The sequence below is a fragment of the Ambystoma mexicanum genome, chromosome 5q (genome assembly GCF_040938575.1).
Source record: "Ambystoma mexicanum isolate Mex_15411 chromosome 5q, UKY_AmexF1_1, whole genome shotgun sequence".
NCBI classification, from domain to species: Eukaryota; Metazoa; Chordata; class Amphibia; order Caudata; family Ambystomatidae; genus Ambystoma; species Ambystoma mexicanum.
This window is the reverse complement of record NC_090933.1, coordinates 992,466,486-992,482,539: the sequence shown is the minus strand read 5'-3', so window position 1 is coordinate 992,482,539 and position 16,054 is coordinate 992,466,486. Positions and strand designations below refer to the sequence as shown.

Genomic DNA, 16,054 nt, shown 5'->3' with positions numbered 1-16,054 from the left:
GCACAGAGTCAATGAATAGGAAAGTTTTCAGTTGTCTTCTGAAAGGCCAGTACTATATCTATAGAATTATCATAAAAGTACTTCTTACCGACATAGGAGCCAGACATTTTGCAGGTAACCGTGTCAGTGCTAAGTCCATATCTAAAGAACAAAACATACAAATGAGAAACGAGTTAAGCGTGTTTGATTTGGGGCAGTCGAGTTTGACATGCTCCCCAAACTTTTATCAAGAAGTCAACAAAGGCACACATTTTGCATCAATAGGGTTGATCTTTAAATTACACTTCTAACATGTATCAGGCAACATATACGCACTCATTTTAAATGGGCAGAACAGGAAATAGAGACCTAAATGCATGACGTAATGAATTTAGGCCTCCATGTCCTGCTCTGCCCCATTTTCGTGCAGAAGGGGAACGCAGGATATACGATCTCTGATGGGCTCATCACATCTTGTGTGAGCACTTCATTTTATTTTTTGCATGAAATTTTCATGTAGGAGTAAAACAAATGGATTCCCATGGAATTCAAACTCCGTTTTAGCACCTGGTCAATACCAGGCGGGTTCCATAGGAATCTATTAATAAACGCCGCCTGAAAAGCGTATTAGCTTTTTCACCGAAATGGAGGGGAAAATGAAAAGCGTAAAAGCAAGTTTACGCCTTTTTTACTCTTTCCTTCTCCCCATCTGCGTTCTGATGGTTTAACCTTTCATGCTGGGGTCCCCTCCCCCCAATTACCATTTAGTACAAAATGAGGTTGATAATCTCATATCAATTGCATTATAGTAGCTGTGCTATCCCAAGTCATCTGGCTGAGGTGCCGGCACATTTCTTCTATCTATTATGTGCTTAACTAAAACACCAACAGCCTCCTTTTAAATGAGTTGGGGTGTTTAATGAAGGCGTTAACACCCCACCACATTTTCCGGCACTGATCAGATGGAGATGATTTGTGCATTCTTCCTCGTCTCATTAGTGCATGTCGCTGTACGCCAACATGAGATTATGATGCAGGCGTACAACAAATTGATTCCTATGGGATCCCTGGGATTTGCGCCTGTTCAGGGCCAGGCAGATCCCATAGGAATCTATTGTAAAAGCAACCTGCAAAGTGTATTTGCCAGTGGCGTAACACAAAATTTGGGGGCCCCCTGTCAGCCACGCTTAGGCCTCCCCAACCTCCTAAACAAAGCACAAGGCTCCCCCAACCTCCTAAACAAAGGACGAGGCACGCCACACTCGGGCCCAGCCGAGACCACCACGCATGCGCAGTGCGCAGTGTCAATGATGATCATGCTGCTGCAGGGATACTCACGGACAGCACTGGGTGAAAGATCTAATTATGATTTTTAATCACCTAGTGTGGAAACAAAGGGACGGTACCTGGCTCCCTGTGGGAAACTCATGGTGACAACAGTAAAGACAGACACAAGTGATCACCGTTCATGGGTGTTTATTTAAACTGTATGCAGGTTGGAAAAACGCCCAATCTAAACCTTAATCTAAAATGTAAGCAAGCGTCGATCATCAAATGAAAATAAGGCAGTCCTGGTGGCGTCATGTCAAATAATAAAGACCTATATTAAGAAAACTATTGGCAAACCTCGCAACTCATACAAAAATGGTGTGGGGTAGTTTTCGGGAAAAGAAAGAAGTATTCTTTTGTGCACGGGGTAAGATGCAAATCTGGAGCACAACACACACTCGAGCTTTCCCAGCACAAGTTAACAGTTCCAATGGCAGCAATCAGGACTGTCGATGACCAAGTCTCGTTCCTCTCGAATGTTTCTTGCCTTCGAGGGCCTGATATATCCAATAAACAAAACAAACACAAAGTTCTCTTTAACATTTCACTTTGGGTGACGACGTCACCCCTGGTTCCCCCTCTTCCGGATGCAGACCCTTCGCTCACAACTTTCAATGTCTTTTTAAACAGTTCCGATGAAATTCCCTTGGCCGTGTTACCTTTGTCAACACCCTGTTTCTCGGGACTTTAGACTTTGCCCCTGTCTCTTTAGCACCCCTCTTCTGGGTTCACTCTTGCTGATTTCTCATGCACATTTACTCTCAATGTTCACGGGATTCACTTCCCTCTAACTTTCACCATGCAGGATTCACTTCTTTTACTTTCTCGTGTTTGTAGATCCAAGTCTTTCGATTGTACAGGGATTTTGCTAGACCTCCTGTGTGGCCACTTTCACCTCTTTCGGCGGCTTTTCTACAGCCTTCTGGGTTCTGTAGTTTCACTCAATAGGGGATCGACCAGAGTCTCTCAGAGAAACACACACATGGTGCCAGTTCTCTCTGCAGCTGGTCACCCCTCAACACTTTTACAGTTCCTTGAACTTAGTTCAACTTGCCACTTGGCAACTTTCATTCACCACAGCCCGGTTCATATCGACTCTCCCCTCGACTCACCAGCTGTGATGAACTGTTTGGCTTTCTTCGTAAATGGCATCAAGGCAGGTATCACGGTAGCAGGAGCCTCCCTCACTCCCACTTATTAGCATGGACATGCTCTGTGTAACGTTGACATCTGCTGCAAGACACTTGTACTATTGTTCGCAGTCTTAAACTTTCTTCCATGAAGGTTCAGCGGGCCTGGGATGAAAAGGGCAAGGTTGCTTCTCTCCTCGCCACCCTCTTGCTTCCTGCCGTCTTTCTCCTTCTCTTGAACTGCCACGTCTGGTTAGCCGTCCCGTCGTGCTGTCAGCCGTGCTCGTACTATGCTCTGTTGCTCCACCTTTTATCCCCGTGGGGAAGGGAAAAGGCTGTCAGGTGTGTGTGGTGTTCATCAATTCCCTGACTCTGCCTGAGCACTGTATTGGGACATGTCAGGTAAACGGCTCTGGTGTTAGTCCATTGTCTGATGTGTCGTGCAAAAGTGTTTGTATCGGAAAAGGAGGGGGGTGTGGTTTTGAATGTCCTACATGGTAGGATGGAGAAAAGGTGTCAAAAGAAGGGGAATACCGCGTCTCATCCGTCAGTGTCCCACTCCCACTCCCCGAGGACCCCCCATCCAGGTGATTCTCCCTCACTGGTCCACCCCCAGGAACTGGATCCAAAAGCAAAGGCCGTGTCCTGGCCACCTGTCTGACAGATCCCCAGGGGACTAGTTAGGGGTCTCGAGCATAGTGAGGGTGCCTGAACCAACTAAAAGGTGTTCACTGGGGTTCTCCCCTGAGAAAGTTTTTGAATAATGTGTTAAAATTGTGCATTACACAGCACACTTTCTGTGAAAAATTGAGCAAAATGCCGGACAGTTTGCAGTCGGTTTGGTAGGTTAACACATGAAAAAATCCAATTGATGCAAATCATCAACAGTGGACGGGAACATTTTCCAACATATTTTCATGTTTTTCACAACAATATATGCCAGTATAAAAAACATTTTCAAGCTAGCTGTGCCCATACAGTTCCATGCTGGCTGTACCAATATCTTCCAAGTAATTTATTTTGTATATAGTTTAAAATGCACTTTATAAAGACTCTTTTGGTATATTTGTTAAGACTTTGTTGTTTATATTTTAAAGAACTCGTTCTATTTTTACAGGACTCTTTTTCATGTTTTTCGTGGCGATATATGTAGCATGAACTGAGGCTCAGACACCAAGTATGTTTTAAGCGTTTTCAGTAACATTTATATACAATGGGCCTTATTATGAGAATGCCAGTCTGGTAACAATGGTGCCAGTAAGCTACCGGCACTGTTGTTAACGGACCGGCACACTCCGTGTACTGCGGGCAGGTGCTGCCTCGCCCGCCATTTTCCGGCGCCTGGCTTCAGGGACCGCCAGGGCTGTAATGCCCCGGTTATTCCCTAAAGTCAGGTGCCGGAAAAAAACACGACTCCTGCGGCAGCCTGCCGTTTTTACCTGCGCGGCTACTGCTAGAGTCGTATGGAGGCCCAATGTATCAGCAGGGTGGCAAAACTCAATAAACAAGATGTCAGGTCAATGTTGGCCCGAAGTGACAGGTACAATGTGTGGAAAAGGCCAATCTCTGTCAAAAATAGAAAACAGTATTTCACTGTTGCTTAAAGGGTGTCTGTCAGTCAAAGAAATGTTCAGTCTCACTGTCAGAGCCCAGCAGGGGCCAAGTGTAGCAGCCACCAGTGTGGGGGCCTATTTATCCAGTAGATGCCATCTCTGTCCCTCTTGTAGGAATATCAACTGCAACCCGTGCGGACAACGCCCCAGTTATCGCGCATGCGCGAGACGGGTTCGCGCATGCGCAAGCCCCGAAACCCTGTTCGCGCTCGACTTTCCTCACGGGCGGACGCATCCTGCAGAGCTCCGAGAGTGCGCAACTCCTACGCGGAGCTCCGAAAAGGCACAACTCCTACGCGGGGCCATCCCTCGCCCAGACTACATCGCCGCGGCCCCGCGGCATCAAAGATAAGTACTTTAACAGTTCCGAACCGCTAACTGCATGAAGCCTCGGGGAGAATTGGCCCGGGGAGGCACCGGTTCACTGCAGGAGACTTACATGCCATTCTGGGGATCAGGCGCATGATAATTACTAACCGCATGTGGAATTGTGTGCGAGCCTATCTGTGGTAGAAACAAGCTACGTGAACGCACGCACTAATTCCTTCTCATTTGACAGACGCAGCTCACGGTTTCCAAAGCACCGCTGGGGGGGCCCGCAGGCAAAACCGGACATCGGACAAGTACCGAAGCTAAGTTTTTTCACAGTTTCTTTGGGATTACGTTTTGTGTCACTAACTGCCTGGTACTGGACCAGTACAAACCCAGATTGTGCTGTATGGGTGTTCCTAATGCATGGGGTGGGCTGTGGGCTGTAACACAGTGTAATTGACACTGAAGTAAGTGTCAACTAACGGAGCCAATGCTGAAGTAACACAGTGTAATTGACACTGAAGTAAGTGTCAACTAACGGAGCCATTGCTGAAGTAAGCAATGCTTGGAGCTAGCTTATGAATCGGTGTTAATAATAAGCTAAGCATATCACCCTACGCAGTGCAGTAAGACAGTGTATGATTGTTGTGATGCTCATGAGTGCATGCAAGGATGTATTGATCAAAGGTGTTTAGAGTGACCAACCAAGCATCAAGAGATCAGGAGCATGTCTTTCCCCTAACCCCTACCTAACCATAACTCCTCCCTTAACCTCTACCCGGTGATCCTACAACCCCACACCTATCCAACCCGTGGACCCTAACCCTCTTTCCCCATGGTGGTTGCGGTTTCCTGTGTGCATTAAGTCCCAGGCGCCAAAACTGCTAAGGGGAGGAAGGAGTTCGTGCTACTTCTGCGCTGGATCAAGAGCCTACGACAGAAGCGCGAACCCACGTATTCTAAGCGCCCAGGTAGCACGAACTTAGCCGCCATTATGGAAGATATAGCCCAAGCTCTGCACGAACTCAAGGCTGAATTAGCGGCCACTCGCCAGGACTACTTTAATCTCTCCACTCAGGTTCGGGGTCTGGCTGCCCAGGGGGTTCCTTTGCCTGAGGGGGCCCATACTCCCGTGAAGGTACATGTCACTACTGAAACTCCAGTGCCATTAGCTACTCCTGAGCGTTATGGGGGGGATCCACACAAGTACACGACCTTTATGACACAATGCCAGTTACACTTTTTAACCAAGGCCGCTGTGTTCCGTTCAGATCAGTCCAGGACGGCTTTTGTTATTTCCTATCTCACGGGGGATGCAGCAGCCTGGGCAACACCCCTGGTCCAAAAAGACGATGCAGTGCTGTATGACTGGAGTGGTTTTCAGGAAGAGTTTGGCAAGATCTTTAACCGCAAAGCAGCTTCTCTAGTGCGAGACAAGGAATTGTTGATGCTGCGACAGGGCAACAAGGAGCTGATTACCTACGTGACCTCCTTTAATCGGTTACTGGTGGAGGCTGAATGGCCACATGAAAAAAGGTTAGCCCTTTTCTATCAAGGCTTAAGGGATGACCTAAAAGATCTCATAGCACAGGTCGATCCCCAGCCAGATACCTGTACTGGAATGATAGACTTAGCACTGCGTCTGGATCACAGACAAGGAGAGCGACGTCAGGATAAAAAAAGATGGGAAAGCAAACAGGGAGTACTTCCCAGGTTAGATCATCAAAAGTTTCCAACTATGGGGAAAAGCGACAAGGCATCAGAACCTGAACCCATGCAGATTGGTACCATTAGAGGCCCCATTACCAAGGAAGAAAGGGAAAAGCGGAGACGGGAGAAACTCTGCATGTATTGTGGGAAGGAATGTGGTACTAAACCTAAAGGAAGTATACTGCAGGGAAACGCCAGCGCTCGTCAGTGAATGGGGTGGATCTGTCGAGCCTGAGCCTTGTTGACGCCCCTTCTCATGTCTTGGCTAATGCGACCCATATCCACAGCTCTCATGTCACGGTGACAGGACTTTTAAAAACCCGTTTCAAGAATCAGGCGATCACTCTAATGGTGGATTCCGGAGCCACAGGCAATTTCGTAGATGCCAATTATGCGCAGGCCTTAAATCTACCCCTACGTCGGAAGGAAAATCGGGAACCAGTTTGCGCTGTGGATGGGTCACCATTGAAATCAGGACCGGTGACCCAACACACAGAGGAAGCAGTATTGGATATACAAGGCCATAGTGAAATTCTCACCTTTGATGTTATAGCTGCTCCACAGTTCGGTTTTATTCTAGGTTTGCCTTGGTTGACCCTACATAATCCTGCCATAGATTGGACACGTGGAACAGTCGCATTCACCTCTGAGCATTGTGAACGGCGTTGTGTTAAGGATAAAGGGAGACCTGTACGTGTATTGGGTACAACACAACGGTCAGGTACAGAAGACTTGGCGGAACTTCCCTCGGCATATACCGACTTTCGGGATGTTTTTAGTAAGGCTGCGGCAGAGACACTACCCCTACATCGCTCCTTTGATTGCAGGATTGATTTAGAACCCGGAGCAACACTACCGTGTAGTCGGATTTACCCCTTAACTGAGGCGGAGAACAAACACCTGGAAGAATACATAAATACTAACTTGCAAAGTGGGTTCATACGGCACTCCACCTCACCTGTTTCATCACCACTATTCTTCGTGCCGAAGAAATCCGGAGAACTTAGGACTTGTATAGATTATCGCGCAGTCAACAAAGTGACAATAAAAAATCGTTACCCATTGCCCCTAATCCCAGTCCTGTTAGATCAAGTGCGGGGAGCAACCATCTACACCAAGCTGGATCTTAGAGGGGCGTACCATCTGGTGCGGGTGCGTGAAGGGGACGAATGGAAGACCGCGTTTAGAACAAAGTTTGGCTTATATGAATATCAGGTCATGCCATTCGGCCTCTGCAACGCACCCGCCGCCTTCCAGCATTTCCTGGATGAAGTCCTTCGCGGTCTCCTCGACCGTTTCGTAGTGGTATATATAGACGACATCCTCATTTATTCATCCACTGAGGAGGAACATGTGCAACACGTCAGAACGGTGTTACAACGTCTAAGGGAACACAATTTATATGCCAAACTCGAGAAATGTAGCTTCCACAGTAACATCGTTGAGTTTCTAGGATTCATTCTATCCCCACAAGGAGTAAAAATGGACAATCGAAAAGTACAAGCGATCCTGGACTGGCCAGCCCCTACAAGCGTCAAGGAAGTCCAAGCCGTCTTAGGATTCGCAAACTTTTATCGACGCTTCATTCAGGACTTTGCAAAAAAAGTGTTAGACATTACCGAACTGCTGAAAAAGGGAAAGTCATTTGCTTGGGGGCCAGAGGCTGATCACAGTTTTAACCTATTGAAAGAAGCATTCACGTCGGCACCTATTTTGCTACATCCCAACCCCACGCAACCTTTTACTGTAGAAACAGACGCTTCCAGTTATGCGCTGGGGGCTATTTTGTCCCAACGAGATTCAACGGGTCACTTGCATCCAGTGGCCTATTACTCCAGGAAATTAAATCCCGCAGAACAAAATTATACAATAGCAGACCGGGAGCTACTAGCCATTCGAGCCGCGTTTGCAGAGTGGCGTCATTACCTACTTGGGGCACGACATACCATCACGGTGTTGACCGACCATCGTAACCTTCAATTTCTCAAATCTGCACGTGCTTTAACCCCACGCCAGCTACAATGGGCTATGTATTTTGCAGATTATGACTTCGTAGTCACCTACAGATCAAGGCTTGAAAACAAAAAAGCAGATATGCTATCAAGGTACCCCGAAGACCATGCCTTGATATGTCCGGAAGAACAAGCGAAACCCATCATAGCGGCTGAAAAAATTGCAGCAAGCATAACGAATGGATTGTTTGAGCAGATCGGAGAGGCAATGTCAGCTCAGGACCTACTTCAATGGAAGGATCCAAGAAAGGAACAGTATTTAAAGGACGGTATACCTTATCACGGAACCTCCGTGTATCTTCCCTCAGCTGCTTTGCGAACCCAAGCCTTGAAATGGTGTCACGATTCCCCCCTGGCCGGACATCCGGGGGTGAACAAAACTCAAGAATTACTGCAACGACATTATTGGTGGCCCGGTCTTCTTAGAGACACGCGGACGTATGTGCAACAATGTGAAGTGTGCGCACGAAGTAAAACTGATCATCGGAAACCAATGGGTTTTCTGCGCCCTTTGCCCACACCTACACAACCTTGGAACACCATCTCTATGGACTTTATAGTGGAATTGCCTCCCGACCAGGGTTACACAGTCATACTTGTAGTGGTCGACTCTTTTTCTAAATTGGCCCATTTTATTCCTAGTAAAGGACTCCCAACTGCGAGTGAATTGGTGGACATGTTCCTGCAGCACATAGTTCGCTTACATGGAATACCTCAGCACATTGTGTCAGATAGGGGAACACAGTTTACTTCCCAATTCTGGAAACTATTTTGTAAAAAGGTGGGAGTTACTTTACAAATGTCTAGCAGCTACCATCCCGAAACTGACGGACAAACAGAACGCTTGAACCAGACCCTGGAGCAGTATCTCAGGTGTTATACTCATAGTACAGAGGGTGTTTGGGTGGAAGTTCTCTGGATGGCCGAGATAGCATACAATAACTCACAACATACCTCCACAGGATTCTCGCCCTTTCATACCACCTACGGATTTAATCCGCACATCCAACCCACTATCCCTCAGACCACCCTGAACACCGTACCATCAGTACAAGCACGGGTAGAGTTACTAACACAGACATGGAAGAAGGTACACCAACACCTACTCACAGCAAAAGGCACTAGTAAGAAATATGCTGATTTAAAAAGACGAGCATGCCCTACCTACAGGGTCGGAGACAAAGTATGGCTATCAACTCGACATCTGAAACTACCAGGATCACGAAAGTTCAAGCCCCGTTTTATTGGTCCTTTTCGCATCACACAAGTCGTAAATCCAGTGGCCATGAAATTACAATTACCAGCCCATATGAAAATACACCCAGTGTTCCATGTTGCCCTTCTAAAACCCGCAGCACCCCACATTCGAATGACACGACCTTCCCCGGTTCTAGTAGAAGGGTATCCAGAATACGAGGTGCAAGCTATCCTCAATTCCCGAAAAAGGGGCGGACAATTATATTATTTCATTGATTGGGTTGGGTATGGCCCCGAAGAAAGGTCTTGGGAACCAGCTTCTAATGTACATGCTCCTCGTCTCTTGCGGTTGTATCACCGTAATTACCCGAAGAAGCCAGGTCCTTCTGCGGGGAGGGGATGTACTGTCAGAGCCCAGCAGGGGCCAAGTGTAGCAGCCACCAGTGTGGGGGCCTATTTATCCAGTAGATGCCATCTCTGTCCCTCTTGTAGGAATATCAGGTGGGGAAGAGTGGCATCTACTGGACCAAAACGGCATCAGGAGCAAACGAAGACCCGAAGACTACAACTCCCAGCAGCCTCGGGAGCAGCACACTCAGGGACTGGCACGCAGGGCCTGCAACCCGTGCGGACAACGCCCCAGTTATCGCGCATGCGCGAGACGGGTTCGCGCATGCGCAAGCCCCGAAACCCTGTTCGCGCTCGACTTTCCTCACGGGCGGACGCATCCTGCAGAGCTTCGAGAGTGCGCAACTCCTACGCGGAGCTCCGAAAAGGCACAACTCCTACGCGGGGCCATCCCTCGCCCAGACTACATCGCCGCGGCCCCGCGGCATCAAAGATAAGTACTTTAACAGTTCTGAACCGCTAACTGCATGAAGCCTCGGGGAGAATTGGCCTGGGGAGGCACCGGTTCACTGCAGGAGACTTACATGCCATTCTGGGGATCAGGCGCATGATAATTACTAACCGCATGTGGAATTGTGTGCGAGCCTATCTGTGGTAGAAACAAGCTACGTGAACGCACGCACTAATTCCTTCTCATTTGACAGACGCAGCTCACGGTTTCCAAGGCACCGCAGGGGGGGCCCGCAGGCAAAACCGGACATCGGACAAGTACCGAAGCTAAGTTTTTTCACAGTTTCTTTGGGATTACGTTTTGTGTCACTAACTGCCTGGTACTGGACCAGTACAAACCCAGATTGTGCTGTATGGGTGTTCCTAATGCATGGGGTGGGCTGTGGGCTGTAACACAGTGTAATTGACACTGAAGTAAGTGTCAACTAACGGAGCCAATGCTGAAGTAACACAGTGTAATTGACACTGAAGTAAGTGTCAACTAACGGAGCCATTGCTGAAGTAAGCAATGCTTGGAGCTAGCTTATGAATCGGTGTTAATAATAAGCTAAGCATATCACCCTACGCAGTGCAGTAAGACAGTGTATGATTGTTGTGATGCTCATGAGTGCATGCAAGGATGTATTGATCAAAGGTGTTTAGAGTGACCAACCAAGCATCAAGAGATCAGGAGCATGTCTTTCCCCTAACCCCTACCTAACCATAACTCCTCCCTTAACCTCTACCCGGTGATCCTACAACCCCACACCTATCCAACCCGTGGACCCTAACCCTCTTTCCCCGTGGTGGTTGCGGTTTCCTGTGTGCATTAAGTCCCAGGCGCCAAAACTGCTAAGGGGAGGAAGGAGTTCGTGCTACTTCTGCGCTGGATCAAGAGCCTACGACACTCACCTAATCCCATAAAGAAGACAATGCAATACAAGGAAGCTGGCAGGTGCAAAGCAAAATTGTTCAAAAGGTTCTTTCAAGTCTAACAAAAGACAAAGAGGTGACTCAATAGTTCCCTCCGTAAGGATGATTTAATGACGGGCTGGGCAAAACTGTCAAATTCTGTTCCGCCCGGAGCAGAAGCGAAATCTGTAGAATTTTGATCCATTTCACCGCAATCCGCTGTTCTGTCACACCTCCGTATCGAAAAGAGTGGTGTGAAGTTTCTCATGCTGCTGTGCAAACCTAGCAGGAATCGAAAACAGCGGCACAAAGTTTCTTGTGTCGTTGTGCAAACCAAGTACAAATCAAACAAAAAGCTGGGCGAGGTTTCTCGTGCCGCTGCGTGAACCTAGCACGGTTCAAAAGATCGGTGCAATGTTTCACGTGCCGCGACGCAAAACTAGCACGGATCTAAAATAAGCTTGTGCAAAGTTTCTCGATTCACTGCACGATACTAGCACGGATCGTGGAAAACTGTGCAAAGTCTCTCGTGCCACTTCACAAAACTAACATGGATCCAAAAAGACCCACAGAAAGTTTCTCGTGCTACTGCACAAAACTAGTACAGATCAAAAAAAGACCTGCACAAAGTTTCTCGTGTCACAAATTTAGCATGGATCGAAAAAAGACTTGCACAATGTTTTTTTGTGATGCTGCATGAACCTATCACTGTTTGAAGCTAGCACATATAAAAAAAAAACCTTGCAAAGTTTCTTATCACACAACACGAAACTAACATGGGAATCAAACAGCACGCTCAGCGTGATACCGCACAGAACTGGACGAAATTTCAGTGGTAGCGGAACCCTCATGTCGATTTCGTGGAATGGGCGGAAGCGGATTCCAGTGCGGAATACGCACTTTATGCTTTGGGAGTGAACATTTCGCTCATCCCTAGTAATTACCCTGGTGTCGGACCAGTGGGGGTTTTTCACTTGGCTCAGGGGATAGGTTTTGTCTGGCCTTGAACCCACAGCTCTCAGTCAGACAGATGTTTTTTGGTGTTCTCTAGCTCACTGCCTCCCAATGGGTTTCTTTGGGGCACTCACTGATCAAGTCAAGAAGGTCATCCTGCCCCAAGATTTGTCTGACATGGGGGAGTTCAAGTGGTCCCCTATCCGGGTACGTTACTTGGGAGTGGTGGTATCCAAGGACAAACAAACATTATACATGGATAATCATGAGGAACCTTTACAGTCATTAACCACTAAGCTACAGCTGTGGACCAAACTCCCCATTTCCTTATACGGCTGAGTGGCTCTCCTTAAGATGATAGTCCTCCCCAAGCTACTCGATTGTTTTGGCAACATACCGCTCGGGCCCGGTAAAATTTTCTTTAGAAAACTTCAATCACTAATCACCACGTTTTATATGGGGTGGGAAGACAGCCAGGATGAAATGGATCAAATTAACTGAACCATTCTCGAGCGGTGGCATCTCAGCCCCGGACTTCGAACTGTACTACTTAGTGGCTCAAGCGCATTTTGCCAAGCACTGCTTCGACCCAGACGATACGGCTGCACATATCCCTATAGATAGATTTGCGGCCTCCCCCTCCAATGTCTGATCAGTCATATTTGGTTCCAAACACAAAGACTCCTGTGAGTTTGATCCAGTGAGTGCCACCGTCCATGCATGGTTTAAGATATACACAAGGATTGGACTAGAGATCCCATAAGACCCAGAAATCCCATTTTGGAACTTCCCCAATATTACCCCCAGGTTTGATAAAGCACTGCAAAGGTTGTGGGATTCGACTAAACAGTTTAAAATGCGAGATATGTTCCCAGAAGGTGTATATATTGAGCTGAAAGATTGTGTGGATGCGATGTGAGGTGGGCAACTCAAACGATTCCATTTCCATCACATGAATGCCACGTTTGCAGCTAAATGGCCAACCTTCCCTGCAGAACCCCCTACACATGAATGCACAAGGACTATAACAGCGACCAATGGGTGGAAGAAAGGGGTCTCGATTCTGTACACCCTAGTTCAATCACACTCAACCTCCTGCAACAATATGAAAGAGACCTAGGAGCGAGACCTGGGGATCACACTGAGTGATGAAAAATGGTTCAAATGCTGTCAGCTTACTAGATCAGTTTCCCTAAACTCCAGGTTGTGATTAATTCAATTTAAAATACTTAATCAGCTACACTTTTCCCCTGTTAAACTGTACAAATTTGTGGAGGGCTGCACAGGGAATTGTCTGAAATGTGATGCACCAGACGCAAGTGTGTACCATATGTACTGGTCGTGTCCCCCGGTGGCAGGTTCTGGGGCGAGGTTGCAGAGATCCTGGAATGGATCACGTCTATTCCTGCATCCCCTTCCCCACTGAAATACCTGTTTGGGGATATTGGTAAAATGGCAGAGACTACTAGACGACTATTTAATGTGGCATGTGCAGTTGCTAAACGCTGTAAGTGCTGGAAATCAGTAAATGCACCCTGTAAGGAAGACTTCCTCAGAGATCTCACAATGGTGAATGAATGCAAAGAGCAATTTGTGTTAAATGTGCTGGCAACATATTGCCCCAAAGATATCTGGGCTCCCTTCAGAAGCTACTTATGTAATATGGTATCGGACAATGATCTTACACCCCCAATGTCACCTTGAACAGTAAGACAATGCTTGATGTGCTTTGAATGTCGACTTGTTGTAATGGTTGAAATATACTGCTGAGTCTGTGATGCTCTGTTTCAATGTAACTCTCTTTAAATAAAGTTAAAAAAAAAAATAAGGTCATCCTGCTAAACTGGACCAAGGTTGGAAATTCCAGGTGGGTCTCGTGCACCCTAGTCACATCCATCTCTGTACTGCCCTGTAGAACAATGGGGTAAACACTCATGCCCCCCAAGAAACGAGCAGCTTTAACACCAAACACATCTGCCTGTTTGTACACTTACAACCTCACCTCCAACAAAAACCCTTAATCGGAGCCCTAGAGAGAAATTGAAACCCCAGAGATCTCACAAACCTTAAACATCTCCACGCCAACCATATGATCCAAATTTGGAGGCCAAAGCTCCTTACTATTCCACCACCATCGCTGCAGACTCTAACAGGAGCAAAGCCCTCTTCAAAATAGTAAAGCATTGTACCAAGTCCTCACCCAACTCCAAGGTGCCAGCGACTCAGGGAAAATGTGACAAAATCAGCAACCTTTTCATTGCAAAAGTAGACACAATCCAACAGACCATCAAATCAACTTTGCCCAGCATTAGGCACCTTGCACACCAACAAGCACACTGCCCCTCTGGGTCGAATTTCCTCCTCTCTCTCCCTGGATCATCTCAAAATGCTTGCCTCCTTCAAACCTACCTCCCACTCTCACTATATCATCACTGCCTCCATCATTGAACAATGTAAAAGTCTTGCGCTCAACGCACTCTTCAGCATCATTAATGCCTCCTACACTAAAGGGTTATTCCCAGACACCCTCAAGACTTCTCTCATATGGTCTTTTTTGAAAACATGTAGCCTAGACCTAGATGACCTGGCCAAATACCACCCCTTACAAAATTCTATCACTAAAATCTTGGAAAAAGGAGTTGCTTCACAACTACCCACCAGAACAAATACACCTCATACAAGGCAATCAGTCTGGGTTCTGCCCCAAGTGCAGTATTGAGACAGCCACCATCCAGGTGGTGGTCGATGCCCTCTCAATCAAGGATAAGGGTCACTCATGCCTCCTAGTCCCCCTTTTACCTCTCGGCTGCATTCAACACCATCGAACCCCCCATCTTCCTCTACCTCCCCTCTGACATGATGGTATTGTGGAGAATCCTTTGGGTCCCCCACTGAAGCCCTGCCTAAAGTCTCAGTGGCCAGGAGAGGGCAGATGCTACCTGATCCCAATCCTGGGGGTGGAATACTGCGGGAGGATCACCTGGGCGGGGACAAGGCCCAGGGTGTTGGGGTGATAGACAGGATAAGACACAGTATTTTTACCTAGAAAGGGACGCTGTTGTTACCAGGTTAAAGGAGAAATTGGCATATTTTTGATTTAAAATATCTTACACTCCTATACATTCCCACAGTATAACCCAACAAAGTGATATATTGGAAGAACCAGTCTTTTGCCTCCCTAAATATACATATCTGCCTCAAGGCCAAAAGTATACCAAAAGGGATGATGGAAATGCAGCCATTCTTATTCCAACTATCTGTCTTACAATTTTCCTTATAAAATATAAAGGGAAAAGAAATATGTTTAAAACCATCAGTGGAGTAAGAAAACCACAATGCCTTGAAAGGGACTACATGTCCCAGAAATCCTCAGAAACTGTGATGAAGAAGAAGGCTAAAGAGGCCTAAAGAAGTAGAGAACAGGCAAGCAACCCTAATAGCCTCTGCCAGTGTCAGGCAATTAAGACTGAGGGTCTGCACCTAGAGCCAATTAACCCACCTGAGGGGCATACAAGGCTGCTGCAGGAAGGGTCCCACAGAGAAGCTGTAGCAGGAGCTGGAAGGATGCCAGCAGCAGTAGGAGAAGAAACCAAACTGAAGGCTGGCAGTTCACAAGGAAGTGTTAAAATGGAAGGGACGCCAGGGCAAAGAACAGGCAGATTTTACCAACAGGGTTGGAGTTGGTCCTGTGCTCACAAACCCTGTATGGCTGTGGCTGCAGTGGAAGAGACTGGAGAAAGCCTGCAGTCTTTCCAGGTGTGCCTGATTGTCATGGGTGCAGAGTCCTGTGTTTTACCTCAGGCCTTTGTGCAGAATTATGCTGAGGGAAGCTGAAGAGAGGAAGATTCTCCTTTAATGAAGCCCAATCGAAACAACCGTGCTGAGGAAAGGTGTGGATCCAGAGAGTGCCCATAGTAGCAGTAGCAGAGGATAAGAAGTTGGGAAGCCTGCAGCCGATGTAATATTGGAGATGGTAAATGAAGGACCGTACTCCAGAGCATCAGAAATTCCTTGCCGGTAACTGTAACCAGCTGAACTTCATTTTGTGTTGAAGCTAAAGCAAATGAAA

General features: G+C 47.2%; 1 protein-coding gene across 1 annotated transcript in view; it reads right to left on the bottom strand.

The window, feature by feature from the left end:
- LOC138498335 (fibrocystin-L-like) overlaps positions 1-16,054 on the bottom strand; it is a 94,757-nt gene that overhangs the window by 40,737 nt on the left and 37,966 nt on the right. The window contains exon 5 of the mRNA XM_069622134.1: positions 89-141. Within this exon, the coding sequence (XP_069478235.1) occupies positions 89-141 (53 nt within the window). The remainder of the gene's footprint in view (positions 1-88; positions 142-16,054) is intronic.